At 38.8% G+C, this 16018-nt stretch overlaps 1 protein-coding gene across 1 annotated transcript in view; it reads right to left on the bottom strand.

Moving 5' to 3' along the window:
* Window positions 1-5672: 5672 nt before the first annotated feature.
* Window positions 5673-16018, bottom strand: part of KDM3B (lysine demethylase 3B) — a 53175-nt gene continuing 42829 nt past the window's right edge. Inside the window, exons 18-24 of the mRNA XM_032196780.1 lie at window positions 13995-14085; window positions 13779-13909; window positions 11997-12116; window positions 11376-11515; window positions 9773-9949; window positions 9126-9260; window positions 5673-7019 (exon numbers count right to left, since the gene is read on the bottom strand). Of these exons, the coding sequence (XP_032052671.1) occupies window positions 6939-7019; window positions 9126-9260; window positions 9773-9949; window positions 11376-11515; window positions 11997-12116; window positions 13779-13909; window positions 13995-14085 (875 nt within the window). The 3' untranslated portion in view covers window positions 5673-6938. The remainder of the gene's footprint in view (window positions 7020-9125; window positions 9261-9772; window positions 9950-11375; window positions 11516-11996; window positions 12117-13778; window positions 13910-13994; window positions 14086-16018) is intronic.

Below are 16018 nucleotides of genomic sequence, written 5' to 3'. Positions count from 1 at the left end.
GCAGCGCCGAGGCAGCCGCAGTGGCTCCCGTGTCTGCCCGCTCCGCTGGAGGGGGCAGCGGCGCTCCCCGGGGGACAGGGCCGAGTGCAGCGCTGCAGGAAAGGGGACCTGCTGGAGAGACGGCAGCAGAGTAACACGCACAGCGTAAGAAGATGACAGAAGCGTGATGACTGAAGGCGATAGGCACTTCAGGAGGCAGTAATAGAGCCGGCGGAAGAAGCCATCTTCCAAAATTAGAAGTTACCTGTTCTAGGAGGCCCTACACAACAGCCATCAAAATGATGCAAATAAATGGGCTACTTAAAATCTTACCAAAACTCTCAGCTTCACCGAAAAATGTCTGTAAAACAATTAACTCACAGATACAGCAGAGGTCGTTATCCTAAGGGATGAAAACTGTTCGTTGTAGTTTCGTGGATAACTCACTGTTGCCTAGTGCCCTCGCTCCTAGGAATCACAGATGAGAGGCCTAGGATTGCTTACCTGTACAAACACATCTGAATGGGGAGACAAGTAAATATTATTCATGTGTATGTTTAAACATACTAGTGTGCCAGAAAACTGAGCAGCAAAAGTTGTTATAGTGACTCAGCAGAGAGTACTGTTAAGAGAATCACCCTTTTCGGTCGTTGCAGGAGTTAGTTAAATGTTTTGCCACCCCTAAGGAAACTAGAGACAAAGACTGATCAGGCTCAATACACAGACCTTTGAATCACACGAAGATGACCATTACACAAGCTGAATTTCAATTTTAAAATATATTAATTTGCTAGAAAGCCTTATGCAGTTCTTTAACTAACAAAAAAGACACCCCCCCTCCCCATCCCCCAACAACATAAACATCAAAACACTAAGGAATGTACTATGGCAAAATCTCATTACTTGCCAAATAGCCTTTCTGAAAAATGAAAGAAAGGGAGCAAGAACTGTGATTTGCTAGGGAACAATTTTCTCACGGATGCATGAGCCTCATTGGTAATGAGCAATGATGAAAAACACACAACATCAGCAACTTTCCATTACATGCAAGAGCTGAAAACAAAACTGTCACTACAGACAGTGACAAAGAACATTTTGTCACAGTCTGCTTTTGGATATGAATGGCCACAATATGATGCATAAGGGACTGCACAATTTACACCACTGATTGCACAATTGACCTACAAATAGGATAAAGGTAATCTGCTCTCACACATCCAAGTAACACAAACCTGCACTTCCCTCATCAGAACAATTGCATTTCTATCCCCACGAGTTTTGTGCCAGGGATCAGGTAGAGAACAGCTCTGTTACTTGAATAATACGCTCATGTTCAGGTGAGTGAAAGATGCAAATGGAGAAAATTCAGAGACTTGTTGAGTACAATGTATGAAAAGACTGTGAGTGCTGAGTAACTGCAGCATGGGTATGTGACACACAAAGAAAACGTGCCTTAGTGTTCTGAACTGTTTAATGTGCCAAGGAATAGCAGGAACATTTTCAATAAGAGGTATAAATAGTGATAAGAACAACAAAATATGAACATCAACATTAGCAAAGCAGGTGGTCTTGTGAATGTCTTAAGCAAGAGTCCATTATAAAGTGGCAAATTAAGCTTTAGAACAACTCCAGGAAAAGTATTTTAAGCTAGTAATTTACATGTATAGTTAGCAACAAGGAGCTCTATTTCTTTCCATATCATGAAGAAGAATGAGAAATTAATTACCTTCTCACAAGGAGAAGCTGCTGGTACTGAAAAGCTATTTTTGTAACAAAAGACTGCTGTAGGTCAAACTGAAATAGAATGATTTATTATTAAGTTATTAGTAATGTTGCATAGTGTTGTGTAACTAAGATTGTAAGACTTATCCAGGAAAGCAATTCATTGATTGCTTTCAAATTAAGGCTGTGTATTTTCTACCACCAGATACACTATTGCTGAAGTAACTGATCATAGAATCATAGAATCATAGAATATCCTGAGTTGGAAGGGACCCTTAAGGATCATCAAGTCCAACTCTTGACACCGCACAGGTCTACCCAAAAGTTCAGACCATGTGACTAAGTGCACAGTCCAATCTCTTCTTAAATTCAGACAGGCTCGGTGCAGTGACCACTTCCCTGGGGAGCCTGTTCCAGTGTGCAACCACCCTCTCTGTGAAGAACCCCCTCCTGACGTCAAGCCTAAATTTCCCCTGCCTCAGCTTAACCCCGTTCCCGCGGGTCCTGTCACTAGTGTTAATGGAGAAAAGGTCTCCTGCCTCTCGACACCCCCTTACGAGGAAGTTGTAGACTGTGATGAGGTCTCCCCTCAGCCTCCTCTTCTCCAGGCTGAACAGGCCCAGTGACCTCAGCCGTTCTTCGTACGTCTTCCCCTCAAGGCCTTTCACCATCTTCGTAGCCCTCCTCTGGACACTCTCCAACAGTTTCATGTCCTTTCATGTCCTGATGACAAATGTGTGTTCTACAAATGTTTAAAATGGTCGAATAACAATCCATTTTATGGCCTAAACAGTGAGGCAAGGGAATCATATCTTCCTTGACTAGAGAAACTTGAGCAAAGCTACATTTACACCAATGCCAGGTCAGATGTGGAGATCCTACCAAAACTGAGGTTCAGGCAGAAGCTGCTCTAATGAACAGAAATGACAATTACTCAGTGCTGAAGAACACAGTAGCTCTGGAAAAAAAATAGCACAATAAATAATGGTCTTAGGAAGAAAGGTGAAGTGGAAGATCTCAATAGAAGCCCCACCTCTGAAATTTAAAGGTGCACTTTGTAATGTAAGAGTATCAAACCTTGAAAGGACTAAGGAAAACAGAGACAAAGTGTAAATTGACAATGTAAACTGACATCGTAGAAGTAAGGCCCTAGAACTGGATAAGATTATTCTGAGAACATTTCCTTTTCTCACCTGTTTTGCTTTGTGATTGGAAGCCATTTAGTTTAGAAGAGACCTTCATACTGAAAGCAGCTTTATTTTATTAATTCTACATCTTGAAACTCACTTTACCATTTTTTGTATGAGTCTGTATATAAGCACAAAGATAAAATAAAAAGTTCTTCCAAGGGGGGTGGAGGGGGAAGATGGATATAAACAAAAGTAAGATGAGTTGTACCTGGTTATTTTTCAAATGCCTAGTGGGAGTATGCAGCTGTTTTTCAGTGGTTGAGATTACGGATCTTAGAGACACTGCCACTTAAGAGGAAAGGAAACTATGGGCTGATTTCAGACTCTGGGGTGCAATGGGAGATAGTGACCACAAGCAGGTCTATGCAACCCAAACAGACGTGGCTTAAGTTAGGGGAAACACTGAAGGTGACATTAAGATGAGTTTACTTACCAGTAAGATGTATTGTCCACAGGTGCTTTCATGTTATGCTTCACTTCCATGCTGTGTAGTTCCATGCTCATTTTCTACTTAAACAATACTTGTAAGACATGCTAGATGCATGAGTAATTCACTAGCACATAATACATTTCAACCAACACCTCACAACTAAAGAAGTGAGGAAAGAGAAGGGAAGTCCTATATGCAATACATTTTAGAGAATATCTGTGCCTGAAAACTTTTCATCTTTGTATTGCAGGTAAATCCAACTTACTGTTTAACACCTAACTTCCCTTCAATACTATCCTGATTCCACATCCCCAGGTTCTATAAGAGGTGACGTCAGAATCTATCAGAGTTTTAAATGAATTATACATCCTTCAATGTATTACTTTTTTTTCTTTCTCATTTATGTTGCCTTGTTCAGTTTCCTCAGAGTACTGTTTATAAACAGATAAATTATTAAATGTTGTAAAATTAACCTTTGTGGACTGTGGTATTTTTAATCAACATCAAATAAGGGATGAAGTTGTTAGGTTGAAAAGGCATTTCTTTCCCTTCATCTGAGACTGAGAAAAAGAGATGAGTGCGTCCTGTGTAATGCTTTGAAGTATCTGTGAAACTGTTAAATGACAATGCTGCGTATGCCCTCTTGCATGGTTGAACACACATTAACCTTCTGTATTGTGAATGGAATCTAAATTCACTTGGGCAGGTAAACAGCTGTAACAGCCTGAATCCCTTCTCTCATTTGCCTGTAGTTCCACAAGATACCAAGACACAGCAAGGTTTTAGCTAATATTAAAAAACGCTGCCCGCCCACTGTCTTATGCAGTTCCATTTAGTAATAGCAAGACCACATTCAGTAGAATAAATGTCATGTAAAAGCTAAGGATGTTTGAAAGAAAACACAACCAAAACAACCAACCCCTCAGTTGTCTGGGATTTTATATATAAACAGACACATATATAACTACGCATATACACTTATAAAAACATATACGTCTCTCTCTCTACATGGTTATATATATGATCTACATATTTTAAATTAATATACAAAAATGTATGTTTGCTGATACATGGTATATGAAAATTCTATTTCAAACATTCTGAAATTTTTGTACAGTGGCAGTTATATTTTAATTAGTTGGACAGAGTTCTAGGAGCTGACAATTCATTTTTAATCAACTGAAAATCTTACGTTGGTAGAAAACAAGCAACAACTGGTAAGTGGATTCTGAATCTAGCTAAATGCCAATCTGTACCTCTTATAAAAAAATACCTACTTGGAAAAACTTGCCAAAGGAAGTGGTAGCCTCTACCTCTTGATCTATACAATCCAGATAAAGGATAAAAATGGTCAAATATAAGTTAGCGCTGATTTGACCAATCAATTTACATTTTTTTCCTGTCTTATATGATCTAAAATTTGCTATGTATTTCTTAATTCTAATCTGTAATTTTTGTGCAAATCATTCTTCTGTTTTTGTTTGAATATTGCCTTAGATTAATTGTACTCTACGATTGTTAAAGAGGAAATTCAAGAGTCAAAAACAATGTTTGATAGACTCAAACCAAACAAAGGCTCATTATGAGATGCAGAACTCTTGCTGTAAATCACCGCACTGCAGATGACCCAGCTATTGTATTACACACAGCTAAGTCTTTGTCCTTATGATCTTCATCTAACTCCCATAATTGCTGATACATATGCAAAAACGGGGAAACATCTCAACCAGAACTAGACATTGAGAATGGATTGTATGCACAGAGTCCATTAGGAGAGCACAAGGAACTCTGTGTAACAGGTATAATACTGATGCTGAATGTTTAATGGCTCTGGGATAATCCTTTTAATCTGCAGAAGACTGGCATAGCCCATACTTGAAGGACAGCTGCAAGGGTATGAATCCAAGGATTAAACTACTCGAATCAAGCAATCAACCTGAAATGCTGCCAGCCAACAGGTCAGTGAAAAGAACTGCTACTGACATCACAATCTCCAAGGCCAGAAACCAAGAAATCTTTACAAGCCCATCTATTTCTTCAGTAGAGAGGGCAGCTCTGAATCCCAGCCTGGTAGAAAGATTGCAAGAGGCAAGGAGCACAGCACAAGAGATGTGGTTTATGACAAGACAGATACTCTGCCAAAATTAACTCATGAGTTAGTTTTAATCAAGAGCCTGGAGACAGCTTGGTATGCTGCCTGCATATACATATTTGGGACCCCATGCCTAAAATACCCAAGCCAGACCCAGGGCAAGAAATTATCAGCTAGCCTACACTACCACTAGCAGAAACTGAGATAACTTCAAAGCAGGCGTATCAGTGGCCAAAACTGAAAGAAATTGCCCAGACTGTTACAGTAAATGACTTTTATTTTTAAAAAAATGAAATAACCGTGAACATATTAACAGGCCTGCAGGTGGCACTACAGTACAGCTGGATATAAGGTAGATATATTTCCCCATGTACCCAGACAATGAAATCCATTGCATCAATGCTGACATTAGCAAATTCTGAATACAGTTCTATCAAGCAGAAACATTTTACTTAAAATAGTTCTGGACAAAATTGATTCTGAAAGTTAACATTTCCTTCACTTTTGGAAAGGATAGATGTTTTCAGCAAGCACTGGTTTGGGGGTGAACTATTGCCTGCAGTTACCAGTGCAGGGAGAGATGTACAACATCTCTACATGAGAACAGAGTTCATAGTTCTTTTCACTTCTCTTTCTGAGGAAGCAGCGGAGACATGGGGATAGAGAAAGTGGGTGAGGAATATGGGTAAGGGAGGTGGGGTGTCAATTTCTATTCACTCTCCTTTGGCTGTTTTTGTGCTATTTTGGACTGCTTTCTAAAAATCACTTCTTTATTTTATTGAAAGGAAGACTAAATGTAATGCGCCTTTCCTTGAAAATCCAAGAACAGTTGTGGTACTTCAAAAATACTAAAAATATCTACTTTCATGAAATATTAACTGTTTCACTACAAACCTAGTTTTTCACTAAATACACAATTCTCCTATTTCTGGAGTCTTCTGGGGGAAAAAAAAAAAGTGGGTTCTCCCTTTATTTCTGCAACTCTACAGTGTATAGAGAAATGGCTACAAGAAGGGGAGTGCAGAGAATAGCTTTGTCTTTTTCCTTGGCCTGTATTTCACATGGGAAGTTTACTTAAATTTCTGCAGTTGGGCTACTGTTGGTCACACTCCTTTAGCAGCTATCAACTAAATCTGCAGTAGGACAACCCACCTCCAGCAAATTCCTTCTAACTTTGTGGAGACTAACTAGGCATGAGGAAAAACATCCACACTCTTTACACCATTTCTATTTATAATATGCAGGAACACCAAGTGGTTTCCATGTTCTTCCAATTTGCAAAAGGCCACAAGAAAGGGACATGGCACCTTTCATTAGAATCTGGAATTCTGCATGTAACAGTGCAACCTTCCATTAGACCTTCAGCATTGAGGCAGCGTAGAAAACAGTGGCTGAAGAGTGTGTGTAATACTGACCACACCAGCTCTTAGTGAGAAGCCTCTGCTCCTGCAGAGGCAGTCGTGCAGTCCCTGTATATACTGTGAGCAAAAGGCTTACTTCACAGGGCATTTGGAATTAGCAGTTCCTATGATCTAGCTAGTTTGGATTCATGAGCCTTCAGTGTGCCAACAGCATCTTTCACTGCGTGGTAGATAATGTTCTTCACCTGTAAAAGGAGAAAAAAAAATCAACTTCTCCAGACTAACAAGGAGTCTAACGTACCTATGCAATCAATGCTGGCAGCTGAATTTGTGATAGTTAGCAAGTATACACAAAGTATATAATGTTACTGCTTTAGTATATCAGCACACATTTAAACTGTCACAGCTAGACTACACAAATATTTCTGAGACCTACATGCAGCAATTTGGTTCCACAGCAACTGACTTACTCATGTTGTTTTAAGATAAAGTCTCTACTTTATGAGAGCTATGAGGAAGTACACTTTTAAGTCATTCAAAGGCTTTACTTTGAAGAAGTCCTTTTGATCCAAGTCACTTATAGATACATATGAATCAAGCCCAAAAGGAACTTCTGCATCTTACAGAAAGGCAAGCAAGATTAGAGGTGAAAAATCCACTAGTAACCACAGTATTCTGTTCTATGTTGAGCTATCTAACAGTCAAAGCTATATCTTGTTTCAGATTTATTTGAATTCAGTTTCAAGTAGTTTAACTGTGCCAGTTCAATTAACTGTGAAGCACCAATATTTTTCCCCAATATACACATGATCTCAGTCTTGTGTATCATTTGTGTGACAGTTAAAGGACTTGAGTTATTCTACCCCATATACATACGTCTATCACAAAAACATACATACATATAAAAATATTATAATACATTAATACTATATTACAGGAAAACGAGGAAAAATAAGAAAGTAAACATTGCAAAGATCGCTTATGAGGCACAAATCATAGAATCACAGAATCCTTTAGGTTGGGAAAGACCTCCAAGATCATCAAGTCCAACCATTAACCTAGCACTGCCAAGTCTACCACTAAATCACATCCCTAAGAACCACATCTGCACATCTTTTAAATGCCTTCAGGGATAATGACTCAACCACTTCCCTGGGCAGCCTGGTCCAATGCCTCACAACCCTCCCAGAGTAGAAGTGTTTCCTAATATCCAACCTAAATGTAACCACTATTCATTTTCACCGGGCTACTTTGTCAGTAAGTAACCAGCTTTTATATTATAATTTTTAATCTATAATTTTTAATGAGCATTCTTCATTTTTTGCAACCTATTCATTTATAGGCACACTACCTCATCTTTATAACTACAGCTGAAGAGCTGCAGTGTTCGAAGATGAATCCTGACAACGTGTGTTTAGAGTACTGTTTTACTTTAAAATCCTGTGCAGTGAGAGTTGAGAGTTCTGCTTTACTTCAAAATCTCATGTAAAAACATATAGAAGCTCACAGCAAATTTTCACCAAATTCGTTGAGAGAATCAACATGGGAAGTCCTGATGTTCTTGGGTGACATACTGGAGCATGGTTACATATTGAGTAGTCATCTTTTCAAGAAGAGCCATTCAGCAGATTTCTGCTCCACCTTCATTTTACATGCATGAGATTGCTAATACAAAAACAATGCTGACAACAAAATTTGTAAACTACACAAATATTAACTCTTTAGAGGCACGTATCAGTGAAATCAAGAAAGGCCTCCTTACAATCTTCCTTATGTATGACTTACTGCCTTAAACACAATGTTCTATTTCTTTTTAGTGAACATAATATTCTGTGTTTAGTTACTGGTTTAAGCAGTTGCATTTCTTCAAAGCCAAAACACACTTCATTTTCCTTTTCAGGATTAGTTTAAATAAGCAAGCCTTTCAGTCCACAGCAACTCTCTTTCAGGTAATACAAAAACAAATACAGGTGTTGTTAGTGAAATAAACATCTCTTCAAAACAAAACATTGCTTTTTGCTTTTTTTGTAAGGATTTTTTCCTGCTATACATCACTGCTATTCAGGATTCAGCCATTTATAAACTAATTAAAACTGAAACATGCACTAGTCCAATAGTGGGATAGTTCTTTGGAAAGTTAGAAGTTTATTACTAATTTTTGTTTATATGATACTGTAGACATAGATACACAATTATTATTTGAAATACTTATCAAATGAGAACCTCCGAAGTTGTGTAAAGTTGTTTTGTTGTTGTTGTTTGTTTTAAATCTTTAGTTGCATGTTTCTAATACTGAACAAATGTGGCCAAACACAGGATGTATTTAGTGACTACCATCATAAAATGGTTACCTGCAGTTTATCCTCATGGTTTGTATGTGTATTAGACAGATGCCTGAACTCCTGGGTCAGACGGAAGCAGTGCTTCACATGTTCTGGAGATACAAAATCTTCTGCCACTTTAATGCAGCTGTACAAATTATGGACCTAGAACAAACCATACAGAATTAATACAAAAAATAAAAACAGGATGTTTGGTTCTTCTGCATTTGCTTACCAGAAACAGGCATTGAAGCCTATTCTGGTTTCAAATAAAATTGTGTCTCTAATGTTAGAACAAAATACATGACATCTCAGATGTTCCCTTGTCCTCCCTCACATGCTACTCTTGCAAAACATAACTTCCCATCTCTTCTCCACACTTTATCAGAATTCTCTTCCCTAGTCTTAAGTTTTACCATGCAGAAATGTTTTCCAACTATTTGTTCTAAATATTTTCTTAATTCTATCACACTATTGTACACATCATTCAGGTATTTGTACCATTTTTACTAACATAATGATGAAGATTCAATTCAAATAAATCCTGTAAGAACTGCATGCACAGAAGAAGGAACATAAATCAGCAACAATAACTAACAGTTATTTGGAAGTCACAGTTCTACTGTGCTTCTAATTCAATTCCATTTGTCAATATGGCATAGAGTTGGCATACTTACCTGATGGGGAGCACCAGCAGGAATGAACACAGCATCTCCTAGGAACTGCACTATTGCCCAACCTTGTACACCATACTCATCATAGAGTCGCTTTCGTAAGGTCTGGTCCAAGTACCAGCTTTGGTCATGAATAGGGTCATGATCTGGGGGATTTTCTTGGCCTTGCTCTTCTCCAACCTAGGGCCAAGATACAAGATTAATAACAATAATAAAAAAAAAAGCCATGACACAGTACCTCAATACTGCTGTCTCACAAAAAGCTCTGTACCAAAACACATACCAAACATATCCTTAAACTATTTCAAAGTGGGATGCTGTAGTGGGTTTACGTGGCAAGGTTTTGGTAGCAGGGGGCCATAGGGATGGTTTCTGTGAGAAAGATCTAGAAGCTGCCCCATGTTTGGGAAGGGCCCCATTGTTTTCCAGATCTGAGCCAATAAGCTATGTTGTTTGCGCCTCTGTGAGAGCATATTTAAGACAGGGAAAAAAACGCTGCGCCACACAGCAGCCAGGAGAGCGAAGGGAGTGAGAAACAGCCTTGCAGGTGCCAAGGTCAGTGTAGAAGGAGGGGGAGAGGTGCTCCAGGTGCCGGAGCAGAAGTCCCCTTCAGCCTGTGGTGAGGACCATGGTGAAGCAGGATGTCCCCCTGCAGCCCATGGAGTACCACGGTGGAGCAGGGTTCCACGCTGCAGCCCGTGGAGGAGACCACGGTGGAGCAGGTGGCCCTGCACCAACGGAGGCTGCCGCCTGTGGAAGACCCCTGCCAGAGCAGATTTCGGGCCAGACCTGTAGCCTGTGGAGAGGAGACCACGCAGGAGCAGGTGACCTGGAAGGAGCTGCTGCCCGTAGGGGAGCCAGGTTGGAGCAGTTTTCTCCTGAGGGATGGACCCCGTGGTACGGACCCATATCTGGAGCAGTTCTGGAAGAGCTGCTGCCTGTGGGAAGCCCACGCCGGATCAGTTCATCAAGGACTGCATCCCGTGGGTGGGACCCCACAGCACAGGGGACGAGAGTGACCGAGAAGGAGCGGCAGAGAAGAAGTGCTGTAGACTAACCATAACCCCCATTCCCCCATTCCCCTGTGCCGCTCGAGGGGAGGAGGTGGAAGAGGGTGGATGGGGGGGGGGGGAAGGTGCTTTTGGTTTCTTTCCTTTGTTTCTCACTTCTCTAGCTTGTTAGTAATGAGCAATAAATCTTACTATCTTCTTATGCTGAGTCTGTTTTGCCCGCTACAATAATTATTGCGTGATTTTCTCGTCCTTATCTCAACCCTTGAGCCCTTTTCACATATTTTCTCCCATTCCTCTTTAAGGAGGGGGAGTGAGAGAGCGGCTGTGGTGGAGCTCGGCTGCCCACTCGAGTGGAACCACGACAGATGCTACTTCATCAAGTTCATCTAGGTCTTAACTAGCATGATATACATTAGTAATTAGCATGAAGATCCTAGACCAGGCTAAAAACCTGTGGAAAAAAAAAATAATGTCCTCAAAGACAGTTTAAAAATATGTATGCACTCGATGTCAATAGCAATTTGTATCATTCAGCTGCTATAATTAAGCTTGTCGAGATAACATGTAGGCTCAAGACTTTGTCAAAAACATACCTTCCGGAGAAGTTCCCTTATCTTTTCAGCATCCTTGGCAGCATAGATATGCCACAGTGCTCCAGGTTTTTCTCTTCCTTCATGGATTCGCTGCTTTGTTACATCATCAGCATCTCCCTCATCAATTGTTTTCAAAACTTCTGAAAGGGGAATCCACATGAAACCAATATGATTGTGAAGCTTACAGGAAGTAGACTTTTGAGACACAAAGTCCAGCCACACTGCAACTGCTGCATTAGAGCACCCTTTCTAAGTGCCTCAAGCTTCACCTTAAAATTCAGGAAGTGTGACAATTGACAGCTAGTCAGAAAACTCAGTCATGAATTCAAACCGAACTAGCTATAATTATTCAAATATAAGGAGAAGAAAAAGTAACCTTTCTCCTACTTTCTTGAGGCACATGTGTCTAATTTCCATGAAAGCTCTGCTTCTTTGACAGTTGGGAACCAATGAAATATTACTGCACTTCTAAATATATGCTGCAGATGTAGCAAACTAAATATATAACAAAAATATTTGGGTTATGTCTCTCAGTTACGATAAGCTTAAGCAATAAAAAGTATAGTTTCACATACACAATTGATTTTTAACGGACTGAAAACATCTTTCCTCAAACATTACCATCATCATGGGTTCCTTCCCCAATGGGAATGCCAACGTACACCATGACATTAACAGCATCAGACACATCCAAATGCAGGTTTGTAGTACCCACTCGTCTATCTTCTGCAGTGATTAAGCCTATAAAATAGTGTAAAATAAAATAAGATCCTATTTATGATTCTAAAAAATTAACCTTACTGAAAAAGCTCTCTAATCTGCTGCCTTTATGCAGCAATGAAAGCAGAAACCAATGTCAATGAGCAGCTGTAGTAATTTTCATGTCATATATGGCATAAGTAAAAAGTTTACTGAAAATTAGTATTTTTATTTTTAAATAGAAGCAGCAAGTATAGTTCAACCCATCATGAGAAAACAAGCATTTTAAAAACAGACTGAATTTGTACTCAACAATTTTGTCTCCCTGAGGGTCATTTATAAAATCTACAGTAGGGAACTTTGCTTTTGTAATACAGGTAGGTAGTATGCATTCTCTGGCATACTACCTACCTACGTGTTCTCTGGCACTGACTTCCTTTGCTTGGTGGTACAAGAGAAACCTCAGCTGCCATAACTAGCATTAGCAACATCCTGTGCGTATCACATCATTGGACTGTCACAAGTATACACCTCCAGCAGTTAAGGATTTTTTCTTAGCTGTAAAATCCATGTGGTCCACTGAAGTTACAGTAGTTATTGTCCAAATCATTGTTAACAATTCAGATTACAATTGAGTAAAGGAAAACACCTGTAGACTCTCAAGTGCTTATACCTTTATACTCATTCCTCTAAAGGGGCTATGAGTAATGAGACTAGAATGAGACTTCAAATTTTTACTGCTCAATTCTTTCACTTTCTCACATAAGACTCTCTCTTCCTCTGATCCTTCAATGGCACTCTCTCTACTTTTGGTTTTACCATCTCCTCTGGGAGTATCAAGTATCAAAGAAAAATTAACCTTTACTTACTGCTTTGCTTCTTGCTGCACTCTTAGTTTTATATTGCTTAACTAGGTGTAGGCTCTTTGGTGTAGAGCCTTCATCACTCAACTTATGGGTCAAATAATACATAAACCAAAACGTTGGACACCTTTAAATATTGAAAAAAAAAACACTCAATTTACCTAAGGTCGTAATCCCCCCCCTCCACTTCTTAAATCCTTTATTTGTAGTCATACAGTTGTGCAAAAATATGAAACGATAAATATTTCATGTCCTCAGAGGACTTGTTACTCGAGCCATATATATACAATTGGAATTCAAAATCTTAAAAAACACTGCATCCCTGTATCTTAAATACTGAAAGAGCACTAAAAAAAATTACTGAGTTTACGTTGCAAGGTTTTGGTAGCAAGGTGATGCAGGGCTGGCCTCTACGAGATGAGACCAAGGGCTGCTCTGCACTACTGACAGTTCTAGCCAGCTCCAAGACAGGCCTCCCTCAAGCCAAAGCTAAGCCCATTTAACCACTGGCTAACCCATTTTCCTTTCAACTGTAGCACTTGATCTCAAAAATATACTAACTTTTCATTGAATCCTGTCTCACTATTACGCTTATTACATGTACTGAATAATAATTGTTTGCAAACTTATATCACATTGCTTGGTAGCTACAACACAAAAAAAGACACACATAAGAATCAGAGGACTAGCATAGGAATAGATCACAGGAAGAATGCAAAAAAAACAGAAGTGTGCTATAGGATAAGTTCTCAAAGTTTTGATTAATGCCACAGTCTTGCATATGCCCCAAAAATAACAGAAAGTCACAAAAATCAACATCTTCAGAAATACTCTCACATACCATAAGCATTGTACATTTTGGGACCCAAGTCGGGACGGACAAAGTAGCTTGGCAGCCTAGAGGCCAAATTCAATCTTCCATCCCTCTTGGTATATTCAGGAAGAGGAAGATTTTCCATCAAGTCCTCAAACCTAGAGAGCAAAGAGAAAAAAAACATGCTTTCCTATGCTCTACTGTCAATGTATCTCTAGTGCACTGCTGCTAAGGTTTACTTACCTTGTAGGCATCATATCTCTAAAGTCCTCCCCTGGAGGCCAATCCTTTAACTTTAGTACCATTGGCTGACCATCATCTGACCTGAGCCTCTCTGTAAGAAACATATTAAGATTTATTCGTGTCGTATCTTTTTTTACCACAACACATGACCCTGTTTAAGCTACTTGTTTTTTGTAGCAAGATCTTTTACATTGCACAGCAAAATGAGTCCTGATTTTTTTTTGGGGGGGCACTCCCAAATATTATCATAATACAACCAAATAACAGTGTAACAATTAGACAGCAGTCATATCATTATCTACAGCAGAAGTCTAACAGATCTTGCACAGCTACTAAATTTTAAGAAAGTTTTTATTCAGCTCTGAAAAAAAGCTTTTCAAAGCATTTTATCTTACTGTCTTTAACAAAGTCTAATGCTCTGAAATCAATCCTAACCTCAGTATAAAACAAGAAACCACGATACACCATGCTTAAAGGCTAAATACCAGGCAGTTACGGAGGAAGACAGACTTTAGTTTCAGCATCAAATGCTATTTGCCTCAGATGCTAGAATGGCTATGAAAGCATTAAGTGCATACATGTTGCAGCTTAGAAGACTAAGCATAAAACATACAGAGGAATCAGAGTTCACTCTTTACCAGATTCTTCACAACTCTAGAAGAAATCATCAGATGGAAAACAGGACTGATTGCAGTCTGCTACCTCCACATCTCCTTTTTCTACCATAGCAAGGTAGATTGTCAGACAAACAAAAATCAGACTGTGTAAGCTAGCAGAGCTGCTGACAGCACTGGAAGAGAAAGTATGTAAAAAGAAACTAGGACTTGGAGACCTGTGAATCACTTCTGCATAATAAATTAACAGGCTACAGAAAACAGCACTAGTTTGCAATATAAAAAAAAAAGATTTGTTTTAAATGAAGAACTGCAAATATGTAAAACAAAATGACAGATGTAAACAAAATAAAATTTTGATGAGCTAGGCATTTTAGAGAGGCAAGTGAACTGAAAAGCTCAAGGACTTAAACATAAAGATGTTTCAGAACTTCCCGTATTCGAGATTTTGAATTCATCAAGGATCTTTGTTCCAAGCAAGGGTAAGAAACTTGTAGGAAGGCTACCCGGAAAGGACAGAATGAACAGCTACCTGGAGAACATAATGATCTGATAAATTATATGAAACAGAAAAAAATCCAGAAATCTAATCAGCAAAGAAAGCCGAGTCTAAGAATGGTCCAAACAAAGTTAGAACTGCCAGAAGTCCACTTAGAACTCACAGATATTAGAAGTAAGTAGCAAAAGATTAAAATTAACTAAAATAAACTATCATATAGCATAATTAAGGGATCATCTCAAAACCAGCTCCAAATTAATAGGCTGTTCTGCATCTCTTCAATAGCTAAATGACAGTACGAGAAAATAATCCACATATTTGAGAAAACTATAATTCATGTAATGCAGAGAAGCCAAAATCATTATATAATTCCCAATTTTTCTGTAAGTCAGCATCTTCTAAATTGGAGATTGCATTTGGCTGAAAAAAACAATAAATAAAACGTATTTAAAATAAACTTGCTAAAATAATAAGGTTTTCCAACCTGAATCCCTAACTTGTCTTATACAAAGTATGGTAAAGGCATTGTCTGAAAGGAATTCAACAGTTGATTTTGCTAAAAGGGACCTATCTAGAGACAAACTAGAAATAACATTACTTGAAGATAATTCGACTTTCACAAATTACCCTGGCAAAAAAAAAAAAAAAAAGTTTGTAAAGTTTGCCAATTACAGTTAATACAGAGAAAGACTATACCGTTATATCCCTCTAGGCCATTTACTTCTGAGTAATAATGGGAATAGCATGAAATTTACTGATACAAAATACAAGACTGTATACTTGGAACCATATTTTTAAAAGCCCAGAATTGTCAATTCTTTGACTAGACATGACTAGGGAAGGGAATATTGGTGGTCTAAAAATCTATAACCTTGTTTGCTGTTGAATAAGCATTCCATTAAACTGTCCAA

The sequence above is a fragment of the Aythya fuligula genome, chromosome 14 (assembly GCF_009819795.1).
Source record: "Aythya fuligula isolate bAytFul2 chromosome 14, bAytFul2.pri, whole genome shotgun sequence".
Lineage (NCBI taxonomy): Eukaryota > Metazoa > Chordata > Aves > Anseriformes > Anatidae > Aythya > Aythya fuligula.
This window is presented reverse-complemented; position numbering and strand designations above follow the sequence as displayed.